The sequence below is a fragment of the Aedes albopictus genome, chromosome 2, assembly GCF_035046485.1.
Source record: "Aedes albopictus strain Foshan chromosome 2, AalbF5, whole genome shotgun sequence".
Lineage (NCBI taxonomy): Eukaryota > Metazoa > Arthropoda > Insecta > Diptera > Culicidae > Aedes > Aedes albopictus.
In genome coordinates, this window is record NC_085137.1 from 1,704,702 (window position 1) to 1,718,961 (window position 14,260).

At 40.9% G+C, this 14,260-nt stretch overlaps 1 protein-coding gene across 6 annotated transcripts in view; it reads right to left on the reverse strand.

Moving 5' to 3' along the window:
- LOC109421495 (rap1 GTPase-activating protein 1) overlaps positions 1 to 14,260 on the reverse strand; it is a 404,145-nt gene that overhangs the window by 79,998 nt on the left and 309,887 nt on the right. The window contains exon 1 of one of the 6 annotated variants that reach the window (XM_029864353.2): positions 7,252 to 8,856. The exons of the other annotated variants lie outside the window; for them this stretch is intronic. Within the exon in view, the coding sequence (XP_029720213.2) occupies positions 7,252 to 7,368 (117 nt within the window). The 5' untranslated portion in view covers positions 7,369 to 8,856. Of the gene's footprint in view, positions 1 to 7,251; positions 8,857 to 14,260 lie in introns of those variants that run through there. 6 annotated transcript variants of the gene reach the window in all.

Genomic DNA, 14,260 nt, shown 5'->3' on the forward strand with positions numbered 1-14,260 from the left:
GTCGTTACTCGCTAAATGGCAAAGCACGATTACCTAGATTGTTGAAAGGTCCCGACGCGCGGTAGAGACATATCCACCTAGCTGACTATTTTCTGTTGTGTCAACAAATCACTTGAATTTCACGCAGTTTAGCAGATTTGCTGTATATTTCCTTGTCGTTGGGTCGAGTCAGCATCACATGCCTTCTAACGAGATGTTTATATCTCACCCAAGGTACAATGTTGTTTGTTGTGTCTGGTTCGGTTTCAAAAAAGGCTTCATATGTAAACAAATCAAGCATCTAGTAGGCTGCGCTGCAAAATAATTCCTCACTCAAGTTGCTTACATTCCACCAGGAAAGGGAAATCAATGCCCAATTAGTTTGTAAATCTAAAAATGTCGTTTTGTATGTTTCTGACAATTTCCGGTATTCATGCAAATAGCTACATGATTCGCATCCATCATTACACATGGTTTCAAGGTTTCACCACGACTTATCAAAAGTTCGCTTCCGTCAACGTTCCAATTACGCTGGAAAAAGTTCGAGTTCCGCTATAAAAAGTTCATTGATGGACTGACTCGATAAATTGAAACGGCAAGGTGTCGGATTGCACTCCGTGGAATACAAACACAAATTTACGATCCGTGTAACTGAATTAGCAAATTTTACAGTGTGGAAGCAAACAGCGTAAAACAAAACCCGATCATCAATCGCGTAGTAGTCATGTGTTAAGTGGCGTGTTTCATACTTAAAATGCTGACTCGAAAAAAAGAGTATCAACGAGAAGAATTTGCAAGCTTCGCTGGGAAGCACTAGCACCATAAGGTTAATTCATTTGACTTTTTACGCTTTACACCATATTTGTCTCCGGCGCCCGGCACGATCTAAAACATGACATCATAGCATGCCTTGCCTAGGTTTGCCACTTTGCTTCATTAGTCAAACAAAGTTCTACCTCTACTACCCAGTTTCCTTGAAGAAATCACACACACCCAGTTTTTAAATGTCACTTCTTGCCAGCTGTTTGAGCTGTTTGCAAATCCAGCACTACTGGGTTATAGGACTAGAATTATGCTTCGCCATGCAAACGGTGGTGGTACACCACTTCATCCGTTTCGCCACCACTTCAGGCGCAGATCAAAGGCCAACTGCGATTCTGATCCGACTCGCAAAGCTCGCCCGGAAAGGTCTTGCTTGGGCATGGGTATCTTTGATTGCCGCATCAATTTTGCGGTGGTCGGCGCGATGTCTGCTGCTGAGGTTAGGCTTTGATTGGCTTGCTGTTTGATGGAACTGTGGTTGGAATACATTGTATGTAGCATGAAATTTCAATCAATATTCAAATGATGTGCTCCTTTATTGTGTGTGTGGTAATCACATTTTGACCCATTTGTACGAGTATGGTAAAAAATTGGATTATGATTGCATAGTTGAATCGGAACTACTTTCTCCGGCATTTGCAATGGAACTCAGCAACATCGGCTATAACGCCTACATAGTTCGAGGCCAGCACATGGTCCCTCACGGAACGTACCATCGTAAAAGTGATATTTAATATATGTGCGCCGGGTACTCCCAGTTGAATGCGACGAAACGAACTGGGCGTCATAATACAATAATATGAATATAAATTTTATGTTATTATCTTGAGGATCGGATCGGATTGCGTTACTCAGCAACCGATGACGAGAGGAAACATCCCGAAGGAAGTGCAGTTCTCCGTTTCCCGCCTGCTTGGTTTTCTTATTACAACGTGGTATGGTGAAATATTGGCGACATCGAGTCGTTTTCAACGTTTCCAGACTCTGTCTGTGCGATTCCCGTCGACACCAACGACTTCAACTGTCTTTGCCATGTTGCGTTTGTGTGTTTGTGTCAACCGGCGACGAGGACATTGGGCGGAAGAAAATAATTGGGTACCGAGGAGGCGATTTGTGGCTCCATTGTTTCTCCCACCATCGCATCGGTCACATCGCGACACGACCCGAGTATACCATACATAATGTGAGCTCACCAAACCGAATACCCATCAGAGTGATTATCCCCCTGAGAGAATGGAATGGGGCATGATGGAGTAGGAACGAAGGATTGGAATTGAAATTGGTTGCCACTTAAAAAGCCATAAAACGAACTGCCGTTAACGTGTTTACCTCGGAGTCGATTGTAGTCATCAACAACGGGGCTTTCATTTGTCAAGATGTTTCATGTTTTGGTAACCTAATGAAGTTTTGGGAATCAGTGTAGTCATTTACAGTTTCAGTTACCCATTTGATAATAAAAAATAAAAACATTGTCACAAGCATTCATTATTTTTTGATATTTGTGTACCACATCTGGTTATTACGTTAAACAAATTGAAACAAGCTCACCAATTGACAATATACGTCTACTGAGTTTTCAATCTGTTTTTTGTCTACGTTCAAGTCTTGGTACAAAGTCTACTTTTCGGCTTAGCACCTCCGCAATTATTTACTGACTGCATTCGTATATCAGAAGATAGGAACATATATACCTTGTACCCAGAGAAGTCAAATATGGGTATATTTTACTCAGAAGGCTCAGTATCTTTAAGAGATACTGTACAATGCTTTAAGTATTAGCATTAACTTGAGGCAAAAATTCGTAGGTGGTACAGTCTCAGACCGCTGATAAGGAATTGCCTCTTTCCTGTCCGTTACCAAAGTACCGAAACTTGGAGCTTATCTCTAACTCTTAGACTAGATTGATGCGACCGAGAGCTGTCCGGCCACGTCCTTGCGACAGCTGAGGGATGAGAAAGGAAGATTAGTTGGATACCTAAGAAAGGTATGTACTACTCTACTACTCTCAGGCCTAGGTGTCACGGGAATTTGGGTATTGTTAGTGAAAGGGTCCAAATGATACATTTGATCAACGTTTAGGCACCACAACGATGTACTGGAACAGACTCACCAAATTATACGAACTCTTGTACTCTCGAGACGAAATGGTTTAAATCCATTTGCGTGTCTCGGACATCCAGCTGATATCACCAAAAAATACAGGCAAATCACGCTAAAATGAAGATGAATTCCGGTACTACGATGGGAATAAGACAAACCCATTAGGTACAATCACGAATTATCCGGAGATCAATTTACAAGCATATTCCGAGACAGCCGTTTCTCAATTCGGTCGACCATAATCAAAACAACGCGTGACAGTTTCGAAAACGCAGCCGCTCGCGCTCACAACCTGCTACGATCCACTAATCCACAGATACTGTGCTATATTTGAGCATTTATTATGAAAAATGTAAGACCAGTATGTATTGCAAACATGTTAGTAACTTTGCAAAAGTTACACTAGAATTCCTACCGGAATGTTTCCCAGATTCCAACAATTACTTCTAGGATTTCGCCTTGCACATCTTCCAGAATTCCTGAATTGCAACCGATTTCTCCTGGAGTTTGTTCACAAGGATCTTGCAGGATTTCTCCCAAAGATAAGATGGCCTGATTCCCGGATTCCTTGTGAGTGTGTTGCGGGATTTCTATTTGTGGATGTTTTTCAGATGTTGTTCCGGAATTTCTTTAAGAGTTTCTTCCGGGATTTTTTTTTAATTACTTCTTACATAATCTTCCCAGAATTTTCCCACGAATTCTTTCTCAACCTTCTCCAAGAGATTTTTGAGGGATTTCTCCCACTGTTTCCACAGAAGTTCTTGCTAGGATTTCTACTAACGTTTTTCCCAGGATTTCTTCAGGATTTTTTACAGGTTTTCTGCTGGAGTTCCTTTCAGGTTTTCATCTTTAATTTCATAAGCAAATTATTGTGAACTTCCGTCAAAAGTCTTTCGGAGGATTTCTCCTGATGTTTCATTCGCGATTTCTCTCGGAGGTTTTCTATCTCAGAGTTTGTCAGGACCTATTCTGGCATTCTCCCAAGATTTCCATCGGGGATTCATTCAGAGTTCCGTTTGGGATTTCTACACAAGTTATTGTTAATATTCCTAATGGAGTTCTTCCCGCTGTTACTTTCAGAGGTTCCTCCAGGCATTTGCTCGTTGTTGTTTCCGACATATTGTGCTGTGATCCTTCTGAGATTTCTTTTAGAGATTTTCCAGAGATTACTTGCAGCGTATTTCTTGCGTATTTCCTAGAATCCCTTCCGGAAGTAGTCCCGGGACTCCTTTGGTTGTTCTTTTTGGAGTTTATAAAGTTACTTCCGGAGTTCTTGCCAGAACTTTTTCTCGGAACACCTCGGTAGCCTACGAAATTCCTTGAAGGTTTTCCGATCTCCGAATTGGTAAAATGACAAGAGGAACTTCAGATGAAATCCACGAAAAAAAAACTGGGACGTCTCAGAAAAACTTGTGGGTGTAATCTTAAGAGGACATTTTAAGGGGTTTAAAGCAGAGTTTCAGGAGAAATCATTCAACAAGTTTCGGAACGAATCCTGAATAGATTTCAAAGAAAATCCTAAAACAAATATGTGGTGAAAACCTGAATCCCTGAGAGAGTTCATGAGATCATATGTTTTGTCTAGGGCGTCTATCGGAATAGTCAGGATTATACATACAGGTATCGGCTTGAAATCCTACACAGATCGAAAAAAGAGTGTAAAATTCTGTGACATATGATGCACATAATCGGAGCGTGGGATATCACAGAAGTTTACATGACATATCATGTAAAAGTCACGAAATATCATGTAAACTTCCATTGTATGTCATGTAATTCAGCATGACTCAGAGTATTTACATGACATGTAACACAAATTTACATGATATATCATGTAAACCATCATACCACTAAGTTTACATGACTAAAATGAAGTTTACATGACGTGTAAATCTCATTATTTTTATCTGTGTAGTCTACAGTTTCGACATAACGCATATTTTATTATCTTAGATTTCAAGTTATACGCGAGAATATATGTCACCAGGGTCCCAAAACGGACCTTTATTTTAAGTATCCTCTTGAGGGTGAAAAATCTGGGTTAAAATTTCCTAATATCCAGCTGTTTGACTCCAAGTAACAAAACAAGCTGAACAATAGTTTCTTAAGCTAAAGTTAGCTAAAGAGTGGTTTGATCCGCACTCGTACAGCAAAAATGTTCGTCAATGGATTCGTATTTACTAAGCATGAATGTTTAAAAAAATCACACACAACAGTCGATCAATCCATTCGTCTGAAGGGCAAGCAAATACGGCTTCTCTGACAATCGTTGTGCGACCAGTCAGAGTAGTCAGACAAACCTCGACATTGATATTGATACTGGTTTCATTTTGCGGGCTGGCATGGCATGGCACACTACTATCACAAGTTCTCACTCGCCAACAGCAGTCACATTCTCAATCCGGCGACCGACGCGACGCAACGCTTGCTATGTTTACCTTTTCCCTGCTTATCGGCTCTGGCTCGATCGATCGTTTAAATGTGATGATAACGAGTGAGTGAGCATTTGCTCTTGACTGACTATCGTGCTCGCTGCACTACAATAGTCCTGTTCAACGACGTAGGTTGAACTTGCTCGAACTTTCTCCATCCCGCTCTTTCCCGTTTGTTGACAAATGGGTAAGAGAAGGATGCAGCAACTTCGAGCAAGTTCAACCTACGTCTTTGAACAGGACTAATATATGCCTCCGAACTAGCCATAAAAGGAACACGTTGGAATTGACGAAGGTTCACGCTTCCAACAGTGCTGGTATGACAGCTGGCTAGCGATAAGTATTGTTTATCTCCTCTTCATTTTCGCTCGTCTTTTGATCCACCTTCAAACAAGGAGGGAGGATCGCACTGCACTGTGCATTGGCTGGATTTAAATGCCTTTTTTCAACGAACTAGGACAGGTGAGCTCGTTTCAAAACACCTGCCTGTCGTTGTTCGGGCGTTGTTGGATGACGGCCGACGTTCTGTTCCGATCGTTTTTTTTTCTGGCCACCCCCTCTTCCAAGAAGGAAACGCTGCCATAAGAAGCGAGACGTGCGTTTCACGATGTCCTTCAAGAAAACCAACAACCCGGCTCGCGTTGCTATAGTTACGGACCCCGCGCTGATGGACTACTATGATTTACTACGGGCTGAGCGAACTGGGGGATCAAAAACAAACCATGAAATGAAAAATTAATAACTGCCCAATTGCAGCCAGGGGCACTAGCGTAGCAGGCGCAGGCAATGAGCGCATTTTGCGTAATGAAAAATTTCCATTATTCAATCGTAGATGGCTCGTGCTGCTGTTCGTCGTTTTACCGAGCCGAGAGTTCACGGGGAGCGGCGCAGTAGGCTTGGTAGCAGCCAGCAACAACAACAACAACACGAGGAGGACGTTTCCGTGATCCTCAATGCTGCGAAGCAGGCTGAGAGCCATGATTTCGCTTTCAGAGAACAGAGTGGAAACTGCGGTATGGGCCCAGAAGAAAAAAAACCGAGTGGTGGTAGGCAAAAAGTGTGAAAACGATACATTTTCACCGATTTCTTCCTCTGCGAGTGCGAGAGGCGCATAATGGTGCTTGATGGTCAACATCTTGGGTCGGCAATTTTGAAGATTTGACATTGAATCAGCGGCGTTCACCACAAGCCACGGATGTTTTGGGTGGAAATGAGCGTGCAAGGGGCTTCGGTGAAGATGTTATAAGTATGGAAACAGTTTTTTGCAATCACTGACTGTACGACGGCTAATTATTCATTCCTGAAAGCCTATTCAAAATCGCACCTAAGGCGAGCGATTACTCGAGTCAGTTCAGTTCCCCATCAGCCGGCAGACACCCGAAAATGTTGTTGACTTGGATGAAATGGTTCGCGTGTCAGAGAGCGTTTGTGAAAGTTTCCACAGCTTGGCTGGCCAATTTTTTGATCATACTATTGAGTAAGACGCTTAGGGGAGATCGGGGTAACACGCGCCCTCTACGCAATTCAACGGATTTGCGTCTTTCTCTATTTACGAAAAGCTATTCTTAATAAAAACGTTGTGGAAGCAAAGATGTCAATTCTAGAAAAAAAATGCTAAGTATAGGGCACTGCATGAAATTCTCCCCTTCTCTTTCACTCTTACAGAAATTTTTAAATGAACAAGGCCAAGAAACGTCAAAATCCCATGCAAAATCAAAACAGTGCAGTGCCCTATACGTCTAACTCCCTAACTGATATATCACTACGCCTACTATGTTCTCCCGAACTTCTCTATCTACGCTAAGTATTAGTAGATCCTACACTAAGAGGTACTTTTTATATGGAAGATATTGAGAGGAGTCGTGCGTATTAAACCGATTTCCCCTACGTGATGAACGTGTGAAAAGCAGAATCTTACCTCTATTCGATTGTTGTTGTTGTTGTTGTTATTGTTGTTGTTGTTGTTGGTGCTGTTGGTGGAACTACTCATGGAGCTTCGACTCCCAGGCAGATCCCTCCATCGAAGGACCCCCATCACTGCCTGACGCACCCAGCGGCGCTCGCCTCCTTCGTTTTGGAAGGCCACCGTTCTAGCTTTGCCGTAGCCAATGGTGCTCGACGCGAGCAATCAACGATTGCTATGATGAGTAGTCGGCAAGCTGGCTGCGCTGCCAAGTAGGCTATTATTTGCACAGCGTCGTCGACCACCGAGTCTTCTTCTCACTCTGTAACTCGCCTACCCGTGGCAGAACTCGAATGCTTCTACACTATTCCAACACATCATACCGCACCAGGCTGGATTTGCCATCGGCGAGGATCAACTACGCGATGTAATCGTACAAATACAATTACAAGCTCCAATGAACACACTGTCGGGAGTTTCCTCAGCTCCTTCAATCCATGCGATGACTCATCGCCGCCCGACTTCGTTCCAGCTGTAGGTATGCTTCCCCCTGTACCTTCTCGTATTCTACCGGGAGCGAGTGGGTAGAGGTGGGAGACTGATTCCTTGCCAGTGAAGGGGAGCCAACGCGTGTTTACAATCTCTCAACCGGTGCCACTGAGTACGCTTTATCGCACGCACGATTGTCTCGTCGTGATTGTTACTTCTCTTCTCCTTCGAACAGTTTTGTTTTCGTTTCTTCGTCAAGTTCGACAATTAAGCCCTGCACCAAAAATAGACAACCCACACTTTCATTCATTCGCACGAGTCTTCGGTGAGTTTGCTTCGCACCGAGAAGAACAGGAAGCGAAACTTTCATCCACCAAACTCACTTTCAAACCTCACTTCCTTTCCACGATGATCTACGCATGCAAACCACCACCCAACGAGATAGAGGTATAACACACTCGAAACAAACAAAAAATCGTTTAATTAATTGATGGTCCACTTTCGATTCATTGGATCCGAAGTATCGTCGATCTTGAGACTCTCGCTTTCGACTGCGAGTGGCGAAAATTCACTTTCATTAGCTCTCGCGCCTCGTCGTTCGATTCGAAGGCTTCTTTTCTCAATCAACGACAATTGACGCTCACTACTGATTATGAATAACAGCTCACACACTTCAAATTTGCACTTTCTAATTTTGAGTTTACCACTCGGATAAGATGATCATCGCATAGCATGCAACGACTCAAGGTCCGGATCCGTTTCGAGACTGGAACCGGATCGAATTACACATCTCCAGAACGCGAAATCTGATTCGTTGTCTACGGTTGTGGTGCGCCTAAACAAGAATCATACTTCATCACGGCGGGCGTCACACATCATGGAACACAACACTTTTGCGCACACAAGGCGGACGGACACCAGATTCGAATCGACTGTGCAAACGTGGTGAACGGAAGGCGGTGACGGCGGATATACGAGACCGTAGTAGGCTTTGCCAAACAAACGACAATCGACAAACGAAGACGACGACGACCAAGACCAATGCGAGACGACGGCGCGACTGACTATCGAAAGAGACGAATAACAAGCAACCGTCCAAGACGACGACTTTCTGGCGAATGTGAGAGATGCGAAGCTTTGCGTGTTTCGAAGTTTGCAGTTGCACAGTCGACGCTCGACGGTGACGGTGGGTGAGAATGCAAGAAAAGCCACGGAGAGCCGTGGAGAGCGGAGTAAGCCATGGAAAACGGTTTTTAGCAACCTTATAGGAAAGCATATCCGGAGTGGGCCGTGGTTCGCAGTTGGGAACATGCTGGAGAGAGAGGAATTAGTCTGGTAAAATTTTGTGGAGTGGATCATAATTTATTCTATAAGCTTTAGTTTACATTAATTAGTTAACTTTAAGATTAAGATCCTTATTCATGATTCTGCTCCTCGTCCATAACTAAGTAAATAACAAGGGAGCAACGTTATTACGTTTATTATTAGTTTAGTTTATGAAACATTACTAGAATATGAAGTAATAAACACAAAGGCTTTATCGTGGTGCAAAGAAATTGTTCCAACCTCACACACTAAAACCTCGGTAATAATTTTTGCTGAGTTCAAACTGTAAAAGGTAATTTATGCTTAGGAATCAGTAAACTTTTGAACAATTATACGATTTCAGTACACTAAATTCTTTTTTTACACGATCTTTTTTTACGCGGTTTTATTTTACACGATTTTTTTTAAACGATTTTCTCGAAATTACGCGATGTGTTTTTGGAAAGAATCTTCTCTCCTGATCGCAATTTACTTCCGATGGGGCTCAAATTTCTACCAGAGATCTCTCTTATCATCTTTGATACCCTGTCAAAATTTTAGGATGATCCGATAAAAAAAGTTTTGAAAACTTTTTTTACACGATTTTTTTTACGCGGAACAAAAAAACGCGTAAAAACAGAATTTAGTGTAATTAATTTTACCAAAACAATATATTTTTACAAATATCAGTAATAAAAAGTACCGATTAACATTGTATATTGCGTTACTCGGTACTTCTAGTGAGCTGCGTAAATAAGAACACCGTACAACTAGTAATAAAGTGCTGAATACTCTTCAAAACCTCAACCGTGGCCTCAATTCCTGGAGTACTTGTGCGACACCATTTCTGAGGCGTTACGCAGGTCTCAGAACGCACATCAGGTCCGAGGGAGTTTAAGGGGGATTCCAGTGGCATGTCAGGAAGTTATGGTGGGAAACTCCCTGAAACGGACCTGAAAACCTCTGGGAGCGCCCCTGAAATGCTATCAAACGCTCGGCCTTTTTGGTGGTTTCGGAGGGCTGTAGCATTCCAATATCAAATTCCTTAAAAAGGTATTTTTTACATGAGGCATGCATCCGTTATAAGAAACCCATATAAAGCATGACATCGATAACAGTTTGTGTCTAAGTTCTTATTTACCAAAAGAAAACAGAACTCATAAGAACATTCCGTATGCCAAGCCATGAAGTGCAATTACCCAAGTAACATTTTTAGATTTCTTATTGCCTACAAGCTGTTGCTACAATCAAGCAGATAAAACTCATTTTAATGCTTAGTAATCCTAACAGCTCTAATAAAACCGTGATAAACACCTATAAAGTCCAAAAGGGCCCACCCTACAGGAGGTTGTTAAAACCATTCTTTCAAACATTTTATAGGCAACTTGATTTTACGACACGTTCCTGTAGTCTGCTATACAGCTAAGGTAAGCTCTGTTATGTAGGTTGTAAGAAGATCAACATGCCGTATCAAACATTCGTAAAACATCTTGTATGAACGATTAAAACCTAAAAATAGATCTGAAATCAAAGTCATCAAATAAATTGGAATAAATTTCAAATTAATAATGACGCAAAAAAATAAATATTTAGTTACAAATTTCACCAGCGTGAAACTCTGTTTCTATGACATAGAAACTCATGCCATAAAAATTTACTCCCATAATGTAATAAATAACTACTGAATAAGACAAAAAGCCACGTCGGCTTGCGATTTTATAAATAACCAGCGGGGTTGAGGTTTGCAATGTTATGCATTGAAATTTCAACCCAAACATCAACATGGCGTGCACAAGTTGCAAACAGAAACAGAACAAAAATGTGGATGCCGTCTAGTTAAACCCTTTTGGTTTTGATAAAGATCGTTTAAGATCAGTTAGTGTAAAGGCAACATGCTCTAGGGTTCTTTATGAATACGGAGCAAAGCCCAGCATGCGCCCATTTATTCTTAACGCATATGATTTGCGATACTCAAACACTATTAGGTTCTAAGGAACAGCGGGATGAGACTGACTGTTCTTAAGAACTCTTCGGGTGGCTGATGGCCGTCAAAATATGTAAACAAACAAAAATTTCATATGTTCTTCAGTTTTTCAGTAGTGGTTCGTGGTAATTTTAGGCTGCTGTCTCATCTACTCAAGTGTTAGGTAGATATATAGTAAATAAATCACAATTATGACCCATTAGGTGTTAACTTTAAATAGTGGAAAATGAAATCATACGTGATTGATTACGTTTCCGATTGTATTGTCTATCAAATCTTTTGCCCACATGAAGATCGCTGCTAAGGTTGCTTTAATGCTTCCGCTTATAATCCCGAAAAGATTTAAGATTGTTTTATTGCAACTTTATCTTATCTATTAAGTTTTGAGGCCGATGCGATATTCGATGTACACGGCTTTGGATTAAGTTTTATTACATACTTAACAGTCCGCTTAGATAAAAAGTTTTGCTTTGCAAAAAGGCAAGCAAATTAGTTTTATTAAGTAGAATTCTAGATATCTACAAAGGTCTTTAAAGTTGCATGTGTCATTAAGACTGCTTTACAATGTATAATCTGCCTCTATTCGCATAACAGTCCCATGTTTGCTGGGTTTCCTAGTCACATGGGACTGTTGTGCCAATGGGGGCAGTAATGCTTTTTTAAACCTAGAGGGCTTTATCAAAGCAGTGACAAAACCTCCACAAATAATGTCTAAGAGCAGAAAGCATCGAAACTGTTACTTGGGAAGACACTTGAGACTGGTCGAAACACGCAAGTGCATGCACACCAACATTTCACAGTCAACCCCATTTAAATTTATTAACTGCACATGTTTCCTAAGCATGTTTGGCTTTTCAAACTGTAACACTGAAATAAGTTTCTACCACTTCAAAACAAAAGCTCAGATTATAGTCCATTACACTCTAGGCAATTGACATACGCCTGTGTTAAGAAGAATCATAAAAATGCTACCTGCTAGTAAAGCCACATATCACATATATTGAAGGTTCGTTATCCGAACACATGTTAGCTTATTCGATGAGAATTGACTATTGCCGAGGTAAATCCAAGATTCTCTCCTAGAAATAATGTAGCGTAGACTTAAGACTTTCGTGTGTAGAGTTGAGAATTTCGTAAGTCCAAGTGTAATCAAAAGTTTTTAAATAAAGAAGATTGATTTTAACATTCAACGAAGGTAGTCATGGTTTAGATCTTAGAGAAATCCAAGGGATTTTAGGGCCTAAGCTGCGTGAAATGGGTCCGAGGACATTTTAGGGGTATTTCGGGGGCATTTAAGTAGGTTTCACAAAATTTTCGGCGAGTTTCAGATGCGATATACAGGCTATTTTGGTGGTTTCGGACGGTCTCTGGTGCGTTATATGGTCTCCGCGGGGTTTTAGGGGGATTTTTGAGACCTTCCAGGAAGTTCCACGAGGATATTTCGAGACCCCATCACTAAAACGCTTGAAAAGTCCCTTACATATTTGATTTTGGGGTGTTTTTGAAACTCCGCTGACCTGCAATGCTCTAGAAATCCCCTGAAACGCACCTTCGGCAGCACCCCATAAAAGATATTAAATGCTCCTAAAACCGCTATGAAGGCCATTAAACTGCTAGGATCACCATTAAAAACTCTCTGAAATGACTCATAAATATCTTGAAACACCCCTGAATCTTCTTATAACGCTCTCTACTGGCTCCTGAGACCACCTGAATTGGGTTGTTTAGTCAATAAAATATTGCTATTTTCTATAGCCTAATCGAAAGAGCTCATTTTTCTGAGTATAATGTGATTTTATTCGAATCTATATTTTTTGTTTTGATGGTTAAATTAACAAACAGTTCTAATTTTCGTGGATAGAATGACAGTTCAATCGATAAAATGACAGCTCGACCCGAACAAAAAATTTTCCCGATACAAACTTTAAATGTATTTTAAAAATATTTCTCGGACTCCAAAAATTATGAAATTTTGGATTTCGACTATTTTTTAGGCGGAGAATTCGATTATAAAATAATCCGGATACCCCTAAAGAACCCAATTGTCCTTGAAGCCCCTTGAATCATCCCTCAAACCCCCATAATACTATTGAAATGCCCTTGAATTCCCCGTTATCCTATTAAAATGCCAACAAAACCTGACAGAATGTCCTCAAAAGCTCCTTAAATCTCCTGAAACAGCCCCTAAAACGGCCCTGAGCCCCTTGGAACTCCCTTTTTTGAGCACTCTGGGAAATTTCAGGAAAACCCCTTGGCCTTATCTCAAATGCCCAGAAGCAAGACCTGTTCTGGCTAACTAGATTCCCTCGTTGAACCGCTAGCTTAATTAATGCACAAATTTCCCTCTTTTCAATGCATGCACCCCAAAAAAAACTCTAATGAAATCTGTAGGAGAGTTTCTGGATGATTTCGTGGTAAAATTTAATCATAAAATCTCCGTTAGGTGGTGTTTCTGGTAGCCATCCAATAGAATTTTTGATATTCCTCAACCAACTTCTGGCGAAAATTCAAAGATAATTCTAATAAATATGTTGAAAAATGTTAGGAGAAAATTCAACATGAGTTTCTAACAGAATTTCTGACTCCATCCATTTTCGGCAAAAACTCCTTCTGCATCTCCGGTAGAACATCTTAAGCAATTTTACAAAACTGACATGCTAATATTAAAAAAAAAGTTAAACAATTTTGGAGGAACCTAATTAATTCATTAGTAGCTGGATAGACTACAGCAGTATTCCTATTAAGAATCATAACATATCACATTCATTTTGCCTGTATATAGTAGTTTGTGGCAAGACAAAAATTCACCTTTTTTCTAATAAGCTGGGCGTGTTAATCAAAATAGCAGTATTTAACTCGATAATCTTTTAATTATTTTTTCTTGTCTCGCAAGGGAAATTTTGTGGAATTTTTGCCCCGGCGGGTACATTGTGATAATCATAATTGAAATTTGTCTTGCTTGTACATTGAATAAAGCGAACATCATTCAATCTATGGTGAGTACCGTCTACCCCCGTTGGTTTGAACGACACCTCATGCAAACCAACGGGGGTCATTTTTTAATTTGAACTTCTAGTAACCCTGTGGGAATCGAGAAACACACTGATGGCAACCCTTTTTGCTGTTTTGTTTTGATTCTGCGTTCCGTTTCACCCCGTTCCATGAGCAGAATGATGTTTGAACCATTTTTAGTTTGAACGATGTGCAGATTAGAGGGGGTCAAATTAAAAAGTGTTCAGATTAGAT